We start from the raw sequence: 14,885 nt of genomic DNA on the forward strand, positions 1-14,885 counted from the left end.
TATTATTATTATTATTATTATTATTATTGATGGAATAATATTCCATTATTATAAATAAATAAATAATATTAGTCAAAGAAAAAAAATAGACCAATTAAGAAAGTAAGGATAGCTACGGGAAGTTGCAATAGTCAATAAATTACTGTATATAGCACAGGGATCAATAGACCACAGGAGCTGAGGCTCATTCAGTCCTAAATTAATCTTTCTTCTACGCACTTTTCTTACTCTTTCACTCCATGGTCATGACTGACATGTACTTACAGCATACATATTGAAGAAGTAATTTTGGTTTGACTTAGTTTTAAAATGCCTGTAATTTTTATCGTTTTGATTTCTATGTTAAATGATGTGTCCTGATTTTTCTTTCATTACATGCAAACACCTTGTACCATTCATATATCTTTTATTTATAGAAAAATCTATTTTCTCCATCAATTGTTATAGGGAATATCAATTAAGCACAGTGTATGACAAAATTAAGTTTGGCATTGGATGCCCGAAATGTCAATATTATCTACCAATCAAATTGTGATGTAATACACGTTCGTTAATTGGTCCAAGCAAAGATAGAATTGAGTTGTATATATACCAAGGAAAATTTCTATTTTGTCTTACGGATTTTAGCTCCTATATTGTGTATCATGACAATAAAATATCTTTATATTTATTGATTACATGTGAACCCCATATTATATTAATAAAATATAAAAAGAATCAATTCAATATTGTCATGTATGAGATGAATATTATAAAGTAAAATTAAAAAAATGCAATATTTTTCTATATTTAAATTCCAACGAACTATAATGAGTTCAACCTTATAGAAAGGGTGGTCAAGTAGGTGAAACATAATTTTTGTAATGAAAAGTCTATCTCAGTTCGAGCATTACTTATAATTAGGAGAATTAGTATATTAGGTACGGTACATATAATAATGTAATATAATGCATGAGTGATGAAGGCAATAATGCAAAGAAAATAACAAAAATAACGAAAATGAGGTCATTTGAAAAGCATATATATATATATATATATATATATATATATATATATATATATATAATGCATAAATATTCTCTTTGCATTATTTTTCAATATGTTTATTTTTTTCTCCATTGGCATAATATCAGTTTCATATTAGTCAATTTTGTGTATCATATCATCCAGTTTTCTCTTTTGTCCCCAAGTGTAAAATTTCCACATCACTCTTGCCTGCATTTTTTTTTGATTTTGGAGCTTTCCTAAACCCCCAAACCGCCATGCATCATGCATGGCCAATGAACATGATGTAGAACCTAATAGAACTTGTCAAATTGGTTACATGAATATGTGCTCAAGAACCACAAGAAGGTAAATCAATCAAAATAGTCCATAACTGATCGGTTTAAAATGAGAAGATCAACAGATAATAAGACCTGCATATAGTCGTCGAATTTGAAACTGTTATCAAGTCAATTATTTGATCAACTGGATTAAGGTTGCTTCTACGAGATGGTGTGTGTTAAACGTTGGATTCTTTGAGGATTGAAATGTGAATGAAGGTGTAATTTGGAATTGGATTTTGTTCCAAATTGGCTGGCATTGCATGATGGCTGCCGTATTGAGTAGTTAAGACGATAGAGTGTTATTATGTTTTATTGGGAAAATTAAGATATGAAAACTAAGGGACAGTGTACTTAGGTCCCATGCATGCAAGCATGGTTTTGAATGTTTGAAGATCAGAGTCATCATCAATGATTATTATATTGCTGTATATTGTACCAACTTGCATATATATAACACCTCCATTATATTATTCCACAATCTAAGAGTGGAAGATCAATTCTTCAGTCAGGGCACACGCCTTTGAAAATTTTGCAGTGATCAAAATTTGACTTGATATGCCCCCAAGGGGTTGATAAGTGGGTACGTGATTTTCGTACTAAAAATCATAAATTTGATTCTTATCAACATTTTTTTAATCGAGCATGTTATATAAGATCTTTCTAGTGCAGTTTATCTTTACTATACAATTTGTAAGCTACACATGCAGAAATTATCCTCGATTAATGATTTGTCTAGCAACATTCAAAGGTCTTGAGAATGGAATTAAGAGCTTGTTTAGTGAGATTAGCTTACCTGATCAATTATACACCGGATATGATACAATATATGATTCTCTATGGTATAGATTGGTGCCAATGCCAATAATCAAGGTTACAAAAATTCCTAGACGTTTCTCGAGTGCCTCCGAGTTTTTTTTTTTTTTTTTTTTTTTTCATTTAAAAGATTTAAAAAGAAAATTATTTAAGACTTAGTAATTATAAACTATTTAATAGTTTAATAGTTAGTACTATAATATTAAATATTAACTTTAAAAAATCTATAAATTGTAAATTGTATAAAGATTTAAAGAATCAAAACACAACACAAAATCACAACTCACAATATATATTAATATTAGAGTACCTAATTTTGAATTTTTTTTATCACATTTTTTGAGTTTGCAAACGATTTAAACAATCGGTTTGAATGAAATAACCTATTTAAAAAAATAAATAACTGACAGCCTAAATGCCCGCCTAAGCCGCCTAGACAACCGTCTAGTCCGCCGTGACATAGTCGGCGCCTAAGCAGCCAACCCCGCCTAGAATGCCTATTCCACCGAAAATTTTAAGTGGCCGGCCACCGCCTAACGCCTAGGCACCATTTAGTCGACCCCTAAGCGCATTTTTTGCAACATTGCCAATGATACCTAATTGTAGTTGTGCCCTCTAATTGTAGTTGTGCCCTATATTATAAGTACTTCAATAGTGTCAATAATACCCGATCTGATACAAATAAATATACCATAAATTATTTTACTAAGTACTATTGACATTGGCATTAATACTGATCACCACCGTAAAAGTCACATATACGCGCGCGCAGAGTCACAAACCATGCATGCATTTTAACAAGACGTTTGCTAGAATTACAGATGGGAGTTGGGACATGAGATAGAGTTATCAAAGAACTATGGCATATCATTTAAACAGATTCCAACATCAAAACAATAGTAGATGACAGATGACTAGGATTAGAGATAGCAAAATCTGGTTTAGTATCAAACCGGAATGATGATTGGCTAAAACTGGTTACAGAAGCTGTAAATCTAGAGTGTAAAAACTCCTTCCTCAATAGAGGATGCACATGATGAAGCAGGCTGGAATGCTCCCTCAGGTGAATTTTCCAAGCTCAATCTTCTTCTTTATCGCTTTTTGGCCATGGTAAACAAATGAATCAACTAGCCCCGCAATTGTGAAGATACCTGCATCGAGAAAAAGGACCAGTTTCATCCTACGAGGTTGTATTCTCAAGGTATGTAATGGCTTTAGAGCCTTCGTTTCTGGAAAGCAATTAAGTTCTTCGAGACATGTTTACTATATATATAAACCCTTCTACAGTCGCAAATATTAATCAGATATTGAGATTACCGCCGATTATTGCACAAACGCTTGTGAGGAAATGAAGGAATGGAATGTGCTCCTCCGTAAAGGTCACCTGCAGCAGTTGAAACCGAATTTGATGTATACGATAGCTTTATTGTTGAACACAGAATATAATTACTAGCGAGACTTCATGGTTTGAAATGATAGATAAGAGCAGCTTATGCCATGCATCACGTCGTTTGCATGTCTATATTCTGCATGCATGTTATAACACCAAATGAAAACCGAAATTCACAGAACTCCAGACAAGTTATTTGGAATCGAAAACTTTTGTAACCCTGCTGAATGTTGATGCACTTTAAACTTATATATATGGGTAAGGGAAGAATAGCTCACACCTTGATGGGAGTCATAAAAGAAACGGATGTACTATGTTTATATTTGGCAGAAAAAACGTTTGTAAACCCAATTAACGAGTACTTATATGGGAAGGAAAGAAGATCTCACCTTGATAGGAGAAAGATCATAGAAGAAGAAAACTCCCGGATTTAAATTAAAGTGACCAGGTTCGGTACTCTTATAATGCTCAGTCACTGAGAACTGTAAAACAACAATGCCTTCTCAAAAAAAGAAAAAATGCAATACGATTCAAATTATCAAGAGTATCAAAGATACCTGATTTGAGTTTATTTTGTGGCCTCTGATATTTGTGTATATTGTAGGAACCACCTGTAAAGCCATCAGAAATATTTTTGTGTGTGAATTACTAGAAGAACGAACATAATCGTTTTGAGGTAAAAAGTAATCACAGTTACAATAGCGCAAGGAATACAGCAAAATAAGAAGCAGGATAGTCCATAGTCCAAAAGGGCATTGGGCTGAAAAACAAGCATTTCAACTGGAAGATTGCCCTACATAAAGTATGGCTTCCACACATACACGGAAAGAGGAAAAAGTCGATGGATTTTGCATGAGAATACTGACCTTAAGAAAATATTGATACATTCCGTTTGGTGTTTCTTGCACCCAATGAACCCTAAAGATTGAAGAGAGTATGAGATGCAATAACGTGAATGGATGTATCATGGAAACAGAATCCTTCTCTTTCCACCTTCCCTTGGAAGTGGAGGGTTTTTAGATAAACTAAAATACACGAGAATAAGAGCATTCTAGAAAAAGATATGGAAATGGTCTGGAGTAAATCGTGAAACACTAGTTTGGTAATTCTGATCACGACTATACACATGTTTTAAGATCAAGCCAACTGAGAAAAAATATATATAATCCAGAAGATATTATGAAAAAAATAAATTTCTAGAGTGCAAAGAGTATTTACTTATCAAGAGGATTTACAACTCCAGGAATAGAAGCTCCAAAAGATAACTTGTTTATCGTATGGCTTATCTGCACAACATAAAATGAAGTCAAAATACTTGTCTTTTTGGTCCCAAAAAATAAAATTTACAAAGGAATGTAACAAAAAGTGGATCAAAAAGCTAAAGAATCACAAAATCAGGGAATCTTACATTATAAGTATCCATCTGAAACGCCAGCAAATCACTCAAATGAACAACTGAGTGATGAAAACCTTTGCCAGGAGAAAAATGAAAATTTCCAGCAACCTTATTGACCTCTAGAGATCCATGGATGTTGCACCCTTCGCCTTCTTCATCTTTAATCTTTTGGATGAAGCCTTCCCTTTTACACTACAAGTTTTATCAAATAAATAACCCAATGAACATTTGAATATACAAAAAGCGCAACAGAGAAGAAGAAAAAAGACAACCCAACATATTCAAATGCTTCTCTTGTCAAGATGACTACTAATTAGACTAGCATTACTTCGTAAATATTTCAAAAACTTACTCTTCACAGAGGCACAATAAATAAAATTATAAGGACAACGCTTTACGCTTATACAGTATAAAACAAATTAATCAAAGGAAACCATTAATTAAAGAAAAACAAAACATTCATCAATCAGCAATCTTACTTTTTGTACTATAAGTCTATAATTAATTCAGATAATCTAGTATAAATTGTTTTAAGTCATAAATGGAAGTAATTTTCTTTTCTTCTTCTTCTTCTTCTACTTTTTGGTGGGGGTTCCACTCTTCGAGCGGTGAGGGGTGAAATTAATTGATTAGCACAGAAAAATATTTATTTTCTTCATTAGTTAAACCTTACTATTACTACATAAGTTTTTTTTTTTTTTTCTTCAATTGCTAATGTAGATTAAAAAAAAAAAAAAACAGTAACATGTGGCTAAGTTAGCCATGGCATTCTAGAGGATCAATATATTGAGCTAATGGGAAAGCCTTTGCACAATCAAATCCAACCTGATCTATTAATTCTGGGTTTGTGATCGCCCAGCCTCTTTTTCTGTATGCTTCACGAACTTCTTCACACGAATTACAACAATCATCATCTGACTGCAAAAAGAATACAGGTTGACCGTTGATAAAGAGTGATACCTTAAGAAAAAAATCATGCGTAGAATACACGAATTACCCTCCTTCATGCGTCAAGGTTACTACTTGATGCACAGCATGAATAATCCACACTTATTGTCTTCCCACTCTTAAATCAAAACAAAATAACTAATGATGATGAACAGTAGATGTCACAATAAGGAAGACTTTCCATCTATTCCCACCGGTTAGAGAATTTATCACCTTGACAAATTTTTCAATTGTCAAATATTTTGAAATCAACCTTTAATTACTAGTCCCTGTAGATAAACTAAGAGCAATTTCTTTGCCAGAGCAATGAAACAAGAATATACAAGCTAGCAGTATGATAAAAATTGTACCATTTCTGCTCCAAAGCATGTACCACAGTATGTCTCATTATGCTCCAGTCTGCCACCATGCTTCTGTAAAGGCTTCTCAACCTGCATTTAATTATAATGAAACCATGAAATGATGAAATGATGAAATGAAGAGAGAAATGTAGGAACTTCACTCTACCAAGTAGTCTGCACCAAATGGCTATTAGAAAGTAGAAGTGGAAATTCAAGTTTAGAAAAAGTTGCCAAGACATCCATCAAGCTTTAGCTCACAACATCTTGAGATAAATGTAGATGGTGATATAGAAATAATGTGGATCACTTAAATCCCAATTTCACTTGTTTGCCATTACTTCAACTTAGATCATTCCAATGTTTAACAGACCTCCATTTGAAACGGAAAAATGAGAGCATATCCAGCGCATTACCTTAGGTGCACCAATTCCTTCTTGTCTGACTTCAATAACATTACCATGAGAATTAATTCTTTTCATGAATATATCATGTCTCTGTTAGTCATCATGAAGAGAACTATGAGCATAAGAGCAATGGCAGACAAGAAAAGAAAGAATCAAAAGATCATAAAAAAAGAACATTTTACACCACATACTATGTCAAGATGTTGCTCTCCACTAATATCCATGGCATCTACACTAAGTAACGAACACCTGATGGCCGGAAAGGTGACATCAAACTGCACAAACAAGTAGAAATAGTAATATAAATCTTCAAAGATAAAGATAGATCAGAACCAAACTTATTGTTGCAAGTACAAGTAAAAAACATGGTCAGGATTGTTGGAGACTTATGTTAGGCAAAAACATCACAATTCACACACCCTGAATTTCATAGAAATAATGAAGTATTGAACTTTTCACCCAATAGTGCCTCACAAATACAAGCTCGGTTTAACCAGATCAGAGGAACAACAAAAAGTATATGGTGAAAGCATTTCAATTTCAATACTGCATAAAGAAAGGAACTTTACATTGATATGCAATTTTTCTCCTCTTGAAGTGTCTACAATAAGCCTAGTCTCAGTAACAGTATGGAGATACAGTCCTGCAATTCAATTCAACAACCTCCCAATCAAAAACCAAATATTCCATAAAATTAACCAAAAATAACGATCAAAATGCTTCTAGCAGCAATGTTTCACTGATCAGAAATATAGCAATGGGTAAATAGAGCTGGGAGAAGAACGAAACATACTGAACTCGGAGAAGAAAAGCAGGAGCATGGCGATGGAGGAGACGAGGGTGATAACACCGCCGGAGAGGGTACGGTTGTAGAAATCCTCATTGATTTTCGGGTAAGCATCCAAGTTCCTGAGCTTATTGAATACTTTATCCATTCCTGCAACTACCCAGACCTAGACCTCTCTTCTGTATCACATACGCATAAATATCAGAAATCTCTTCTCTTTACCGCCCCGGACGTGGCTCGCCGGCTTCTGCAAAAGGTAGACGACGGCACGGCGAACGACAGCGGAGGAAGCGAGAGTACGGAATTTGGTGCGGTGTCGGGTTGGGAATATATGTATGGGATGAAATCGGGTCGGGTTCGTCAACGTGACCGAGGCAGAATCGGCGTCGAGCCAGTAGCCACCGGTGCGTCAGCGGTCAAATGAATCTATCGATTTGGTATTTACCCTTAACTTCAACAGTCAGCGCCGGATTTTTCTGTTCTTTTCTTTTTCTTTTTGGATTTTTATTTTATTTGTTAGAGAGAAATAAATAAATAAATTAGGTAAGTCGGTATTTCCTAGGCTACTTTCTTTATCTATAATTTAAGGCAAATTATTCTATAGACCTGTGTCTATCTAAATGTTTACTATTTTTATATATATTAAATATTCACAATTACAAAGTCAATGTTCATAATTTACATACTTAATGTTTATAATTTTATAATACTAAATGTTCACAATATAAATGTGTATTTTGATCTCAGTTCACCTTGCAAGTGGAGCCGGATCCATGGCGTAACTATCGATAATTCAATAATTGAACTTCTAGAACCATCTTCTGAATTGGGCTTATGGGCTTGCATATGATCGGCCCACAAATCTAGAATGCCCAAATTAATTTCCCTATTCAATTTCTGCGTCTGTTGCGACTCCGAGTATCCGACGCGAATCCGGCGAAGAAGCTACAAGCCGCCGACGCCACTTCTGTCGCCGCCGCCGTTGCCGACGCGAATCCGACGAAGAAGCTACAAGCCTACGCCGCTGCCGTCGCGGCCCGCCCACCCCTGCGACGAACAAGCTAGTACTCCACGGTATTTCTTTCATTTCCACCGCTGCTATGGAGAATCTAGCAAGATAAAAAGTCATATGGATCATAAAATGTTATACAATTTATGAATCCTTAATCCTATCTCTGATTATTGTTTCAGAAAGCTTATTACTTGACGAAAACCAGGTGCTAGCTCACAAGATATGGCATTACTTGAAATTTTTGTTTAAATCTGGCAGCTTGTAAACCTAGTTACTATATTTATTGGTTCATTCTTAATGCATATTTTTGAGTTACTTGGATATTTAGTCACAGTATTTGGAAATATTTTTATTCCCATTGATATATATATTTTACAATTGAGAAATGTTGTTAGCTATTGCATTTCTCAACAGGTTTTATGTGAAGCTTTTCTACATTGCATTGTGACTTTTCTATAGAAGTAGGGTCTTTAGTTAGTTCCTGCATATCTGGAATATAATTGTTCTCGAATTGAATGCATATTTCCTCTTGTGGCTCGGCTTGAAAATGGTATCCTATATTTTACAATTGAGAAATGTTGTTTGATATTGCATTTCTCGACGGGTTTTATGTGAAGCTTTTCTACATTGCGTTGTGACCTTTCTATAGAAGTAGGGTCTCTAGTTCCTGCATATCTGGAAGATATTTGTTCTCGAATTGAATGCATATTTCCTCTTGTAGCTCGGCTTGAAAATGGTATCCTATATGTTTAGAAAATATTCAGAGTATTTGTACACAAAATGGGAAAGGACGATTCTTTGGGACATGGTTGAGCCATACAGGAGACCAAGATCATTTACTCCGCTTGTCACAATCTACATCTGTGCATTTTATACCGGGGTCATTGGCGCAGCCATCACTGAGCAACTCTATAAGGTACATTTTATATCCGCTTGTCACAATCTGCATTTTCTGTGTTCCTAGGTTTGCCCTTGTAGTTATAGGGTTGAAGGAAATTATAAATATTCTGTCTTTTGCTCATCCGAAACAGGAAAGGATTCAAGGAGTGAAAATATGTTTATAGTAATGTTGAAGATGAGAATTTCAAAAATATTTGCTCAATAAACAGTTCCTCGAACTCTGTCAGATCTGCATTGCTTGTGAATTAATGTTTCTGTGTATGTTGAGCCTTTATTTTTTTCCCCCGATGATCAGGAGAAGTATTGGGAGGATCATCCCGGTGAAATGGTACCTTTTATGAAACCGATGTTTTATGGTGGCCCTTGGAGAGTGATGAGAGGTGATGTTCCTCCAACTGGAAAATTTGAGCTCTGAACCGTTGTTAGTTAGTTTTTTAGCTTTGTTTTGTGTATATGTTACACCTTCTCATGTTTGCTGTTGCTCTGAATGACAATATTTATATTATATAGATAATAAGCTCCACAACTACACAGCTTTGGAGCATAGACTTTGTGGTTTTTAAGAGAAACACTTTTTTTTGTCATGCGTTACATTATATGTATGTATATATTCGAGCTGATCGAGCCCAGCTCTAGCTACTCAAACTAGAAAGTCAATAGACACTTCCTTTGGAAGTCTTACTTGGAAACTTATGTTTACCAAATCAACTATTTTAATAATTTAGCTAAGATTTTTCCGACAATAATTCAGATTTATTCTCTATATAATGATCCAACTTGGTTAAAATGAAACATATATTTCAATTTGAACCAAAAGTAATACAATTAAATTGCCCTGCCCTTGTGCATACAAAGGTATGTCTTTAAGTCAAATTAAATTGTGGCGATCCATAAATTGGTCAAATCTCATCAGGCATTAATACATTGTAACAGTCTAAATAAATGATGAGTTATACAACTCTATAAATGGAGAAAAGATTGAATCACGGATGATTTGTATGTATTTTCTCCATAATACACTCTACATTTATTCGAAATTCTTGACAAGTCCAAACAGGAAAAGCTACATAATTTTTTTTAACCGTTGAGACATAAATTAATCTTGGACTTGAATTCGAAATTTTTAATGAAGCTGGAAAAGATTTACGGCATCTTATCCATATATACTTCACGAATAGAAAAGTTACATATATAATTATTGTATGTGCGTATGTACATACACACACATATATATATATATATATATATATATATATATATATATATATATATATATATATATATAATGTTGAAGTAGTGAATGAATATAGTTACTAAGTTACATACTTTCAAAAAAAAAAAAATAGTTACTAAGTTAGATAGTACGGTGCAAACGAATGAGCATCCTGTGAAAGGTAGATTTATGGCAGGGCAAGACGATGCCTTTATGGCTGCAGAAGCCATACTCTTCAGCAGCTTCCTCTAACAGTTTCTGGAAAAAAGGGTTGTTCAAGTATGAGGTTGGGAGCACATATCTCCTCAGCTCTTCTCCCACGTACACCACGAAATGCCCCTTCGGAGTTCTCCCCGTGCCGCCACCCGCCATTCTCGATCACCTCGTTACAGCTACCAAATTGTTCTTCAATAATACTACAATGCAAGTATTATTCTTGGCAATTAAGCTACTATGCTAATCAAGTGATGAGACTTCAATATAGAGAGAGAGAGAGAGGGAGAGAGGGAGAGAGATGATATTAGGGTTAGAAGAAGAGGGATATATGGAGGAATGAAGAAGATGATGGGGTGGGGTTACAGACATAAACAGTACGTTGTAGTAGCCTATAGTAGTAGTGCTAGTTTAGGTGATTGCAGATGGATGTGGACAATGCGAACCATCTTACCAACTTGGTGTCTTCTCATAAAAGTGTTCTCAACAAATTTATCATAAAACAGCTATGTAAAACACCAACCATGCATGGCTCCAGCGTCCAGCTGGTTAGATAGTTGACTTAGTAAACACAAAATTATAATATTTTCTCAATTTTGGCGAATCGATCAATTATAGTCAGCATAGATTGGTTTACCTTACCCCAAAAGGCTGAATCCCCAACCCTAAATGCCCCCACACTCCGACCGGACAGAGCATGTGGGAGGATGTAATAGATTGGTTTACCTAACCTAGCTTCTCATGGTTATTTCATTTAGTTATGTTGTTGGCTAAAGTCACAAGACAAACTTTCCTTTAAATAAAAGCTATATAAAAGTCTAAATTATTATTGTTGGACTACTATATGTCAATCCAATGTGTCTAGTCTAAATTATTATTGTTGGACTACTATATGTCAATCCAATGTGTCTATTAGTGGTTATTATTGTAGTTGTATTTTTTTTTAGTAATAAGAACATTATATTACAATAATTATAGAGGAAGTGTTTATTTTAGCTAGTCAAGTTTCCCTAGCTAGAGAGACGACTCTTTGTATTCTTCTCGCAGCCAAATAGCTAGTAGTGAAGGAGGGGGACAAACCATGCAGCCCAAGACTCCGTGCATTCACTCCTCCCTAGCTTCTGAATATTCGTTCTATTCGCTTATTTAGATGCATGGCTTGATCTTAAATTGTGTATTTTTAATATTGAAATTGTGAATATTTAGAATATAAATTGTGTTTTTAAGTTTTGAGAATTTGTGAATATAATACAGGGTCATCACAAATTGTGAATTTTTAAAAGATAAATTATGAACTTTTAGTATATAAATTGTGTATTTTTAGACTCAGATCCACCTTACAAGGTAGACCCAGATCCACAAAATAATTTGCCTGCATTGTCTTTATCTCTTTTAGTCTATCGATTCTGAACTATAAGTAATTGGGCTTACCCCGTGCACCATAACCCCAACATATATATATATATATATATATATATATATATATATATATATATATATATATTAAGGAAAATAATATATGTACTCCCATGGAGTATAATTCCCATCACATATATAAATTTTATTGGGTAAATAAAAGTGAATGAATGAATAAAAATAGTGGTTCATTTTGTTGTTTAAATCAATCAAATGATGACATATCGAAATGAAATAGAAAATGAAGTAAAAAAGTAAGAGTAAAGAGTTAATTCTAGCAATGGTCCTCCGACTATATTGATTTTCCAAAATTAGTCCTTGACTTTTAATTTGGACACTTTAGATTCCTTGACTTTCAATTTCTTTCCAATTGAGGTCCTTTCGTCAGAATACGGTTAATTGAATTTTAAATGAAGGGGTAAACTCATCATTTCACCTGCCTATGTATTATTCTTAGTATTTCTCCATTGTATACGCAATATATATGAAGATAATCTTAGTCGAAACCCTAAAATGTTCCTCGTCGTTCCCCATTTGTTGACTACTCGTGTGTGCGTTCCTCTATTATTTAGATGTTTACAAGGTATAACAGCGAAATACGAAGGGAGAAATACGAAGAATAATACATAGGCATGTGAAAGGACGAGTTTACCCCTTCATTTAAAGTCTAATGAACCATATTCTAACGAAAGGACCTCAATTGAAAATAAACTGAAAGTCAAGGGACCTAAAGTGTCCAAATTAAAAGTCGAGAACTAATTTTAGAAAATTACTATAGTCGGAGGACTATTGCTGGAATTAACTCTAAGAGTAAATATAGTATTACTCATAGGGTGATGCATGTTAGTAGTGTTTTGGTTTGAGTTGCATGTACATGTGGTTCACAGGCCTGGTGAGGGGACAGAATATAAAAAGAGCTATATATGCAGCATATTTTTCGGTGCCAAACTTGAAATGACCATACCCCAATTCCATGCTTAGCTTTTGCATGCCAAACATTATACCAAAACAATTGAAATATTTTGCAAATTAAAATTACAAATTCCTAATGAACATGTTTCAAATTTCTCACCAAATTCAATTCTTTCGTGTTACTCTTTTAATAATAATTAGTGTGTAGTGTGTATATATACATACACATATAGAAATTATTTAGAAAGTGTCAACATTACTTATTAGTGTTCATAAAAAAAAAGTATTCCGATTGCATCGTCTAATACTATTGACACATGTGTTAATTCTTCTCAATTTATTTTTTTAAAAAAAGTAATAGAAATATGTATACGCTACCAATATGTGTGTATGTGTGTGTGAAGTTTAAATGAGAGCAAGGCCTCATAGTAAGAAGTGTGCACAAATTGCATTCGTCAAACTTGGAAGGTCTAACGACGACTGTACTGGAAAATAAGAAAAAAGAGAGAAAACACAATGATATTTTTATAATTATTACAAAACTCGTTTGTACACTTGTAAAAGTTTAATAGTGCATCCACAGATAATAACTAGCTAGCATTACATTTAACTTGAGTACATTGTTACTTATTCACGAATGCACTATGAAACTTTTCAAAATGTAAAAATAAATTAAAATTTGTAATAATTACAAAAATGTCCCGACGTATTTTCTCTCGATCTTATTCTCAGCTATTAGATATGTCAAATTATGGATATCATTTATTCACACTTATCACAAGAAGTCTATGAGATCATAGTCAAATTTTATATGTAAGGGTACATCCTCCGTATACAATTGAGTACTATACCTACAAGGCTACAAAGGCTAGAATATAATCGAAACCCCCAGTAGCATATGCATGTATACATGTGAGGCATGTTTGTACAAAAGAGGGAAAAACGTAAATAGTTCATAAGTTCATTCTTTGATCAACAATCTTACTATGGAGACAATATTCAGTCTCGCATCGACTTCTTCAATAATGAAAGACCAATACATAAGTCGAGATCAAATCTCTACTCTTAACTTTTGTGGCGAAGTTAGGGTTTTGATTTGAGTACTCATGCATTATTGAAAGGATGGTGTATGTACCCTATGCCGTATAATTCAATTCCATCCTTAATTGGAAAAGCAACTAGAAACCTGTGTCGATATATCCATGAAAAACTTTGAAACTTTCATGTGACACATGAGATCTGGTACCTGCGGGTCCTCATTATCATCATCAATAATTGATCAGACTTATGTGTAGTCAGCATGGCAAGTGAAAGGGTTGGAAATTTTGTGGATGAGACATATTTGCTGGAAATGGGCAGTCATCTGAGGACATGTTTGCTTCTACCTGTGGGACTACTAACTTAGCTTGGATATGGACTGTTCATTTTGTTAATGCCTAAAGGACAACATTTAGGTACCTTAACATTATAGTACTGTTTTGTGTATGTGCTTTTAATAAAGTGTAAAGGATAATAGTTTGTTTTGGTTAATTAATAAAGTGTTTCACCTTTTTTTTATGTTAATTAATATAAAGTGCAATGGCATAAGATAATATACAAGTTTTTAGAATTTATATTGTTATACACGTGTATTACACTTGGGACAAACGGGCCTACACGTCATCAAGGAAACCGGTAGTCGGGCACATGGTTGGAGCAAGGCACCCAGTTTCTATGTTGGGATTGGGACGAAAAACCATTAATCTCGAAGCCTCACACACCAATTCTATGAAAAATTGTGATACATTAAGTCATGGAAACTCAGTGATCCTT

The 14,885-nt window shown here is 34.0% G+C and overlaps 2 protein-coding genes across 4 annotated transcripts; one reads left to right on the forward strand and one right to left on the reverse strand.

The window, feature by feature from the left end:
* Positions 1–2,982: 2,982 nt before the first annotated feature.
* LOC109165500 (endoplasmic reticulum-Golgi intermediate compartment protein 3-like) lies at positions 2,983–7,875 on the reverse strand. The gene is made up of 13 exons (XM_019314298.1): positions 7,414–7,875; positions 7,190–7,263; positions 6,812–6,895; positions 6,630–6,710; positions 6,226–6,306; positions 5,753–5,845; positions 4,940–5,119; positions 4,750–4,817; positions 4,398–4,449; positions 4,089–4,142; positions 3,921–4,013; positions 3,459–3,525; positions 2,983–3,292 (listed from the first exon to the last, which is right to left on the reverse strand). Exons 1-13 carry the CDS (start codon positions 7,553–7,555, stop codon positions 3,201–3,203), a joined length of 1,161 nt encoding a protein of 386 aa, XP_019169843.1. The 5' UTR covers positions 7,556–7,875; the 3' UTR covers positions 2,983–3,200.
* A 385-nt stretch (positions 7,876–8,260) lies between these two features.
* LOC109164695 (uncharacterized protein At4g29660) lies at positions 8,261–9,903 on the forward strand. Of its 3 annotated transcripts, none has more exons than XM_019313237.1 (3): positions 8,261–8,481; positions 9,173–9,335; positions 9,615–9,903. In XM_019313237.1, exons 1-3 carry the CDS (start codon positions 8,276–8,278, stop codon positions 9,732–9,734), a joined length of 489 nt encoding a protein of 162 aa, XP_019168782.1. In that variant the 5' UTR covers positions 8,261–8,275; the 3' UTR covers positions 9,735–9,903. The 3 variants fall into 3 exon arrangements, with proteins under 3 accessions (XP_019168782.1, XP_019168781.1, XP_019168780.1); XM_019313236.1 differs by having other exon boundaries at positions 8,305–8,481; positions 9,141–9,335; XM_019313235.1 differs by lacking the exon at positions 8,261–8,481 and adding an exon at positions 8,735–8,752 and having other exon boundaries at positions 9,141–9,335.
* The last annotated feature ends 4,982 nt before the right edge of the window (positions 9,904–14,885 follow it).

The sequence above is a fragment of the Ipomoea nil genome, unplaced genomic scaffold (genome assembly GCF_001879475.1).
Source record: "Ipomoea nil cultivar Tokyo-kokei standard unplaced genomic scaffold, Asagao_1.1 scaffold3069, whole genome shotgun sequence".
Taxonomy (NCBI): Eukaryota; Viridiplantae; Streptophyta; class Magnoliopsida; order Solanales; family Convolvulaceae; genus Ipomoea; species Ipomoea nil.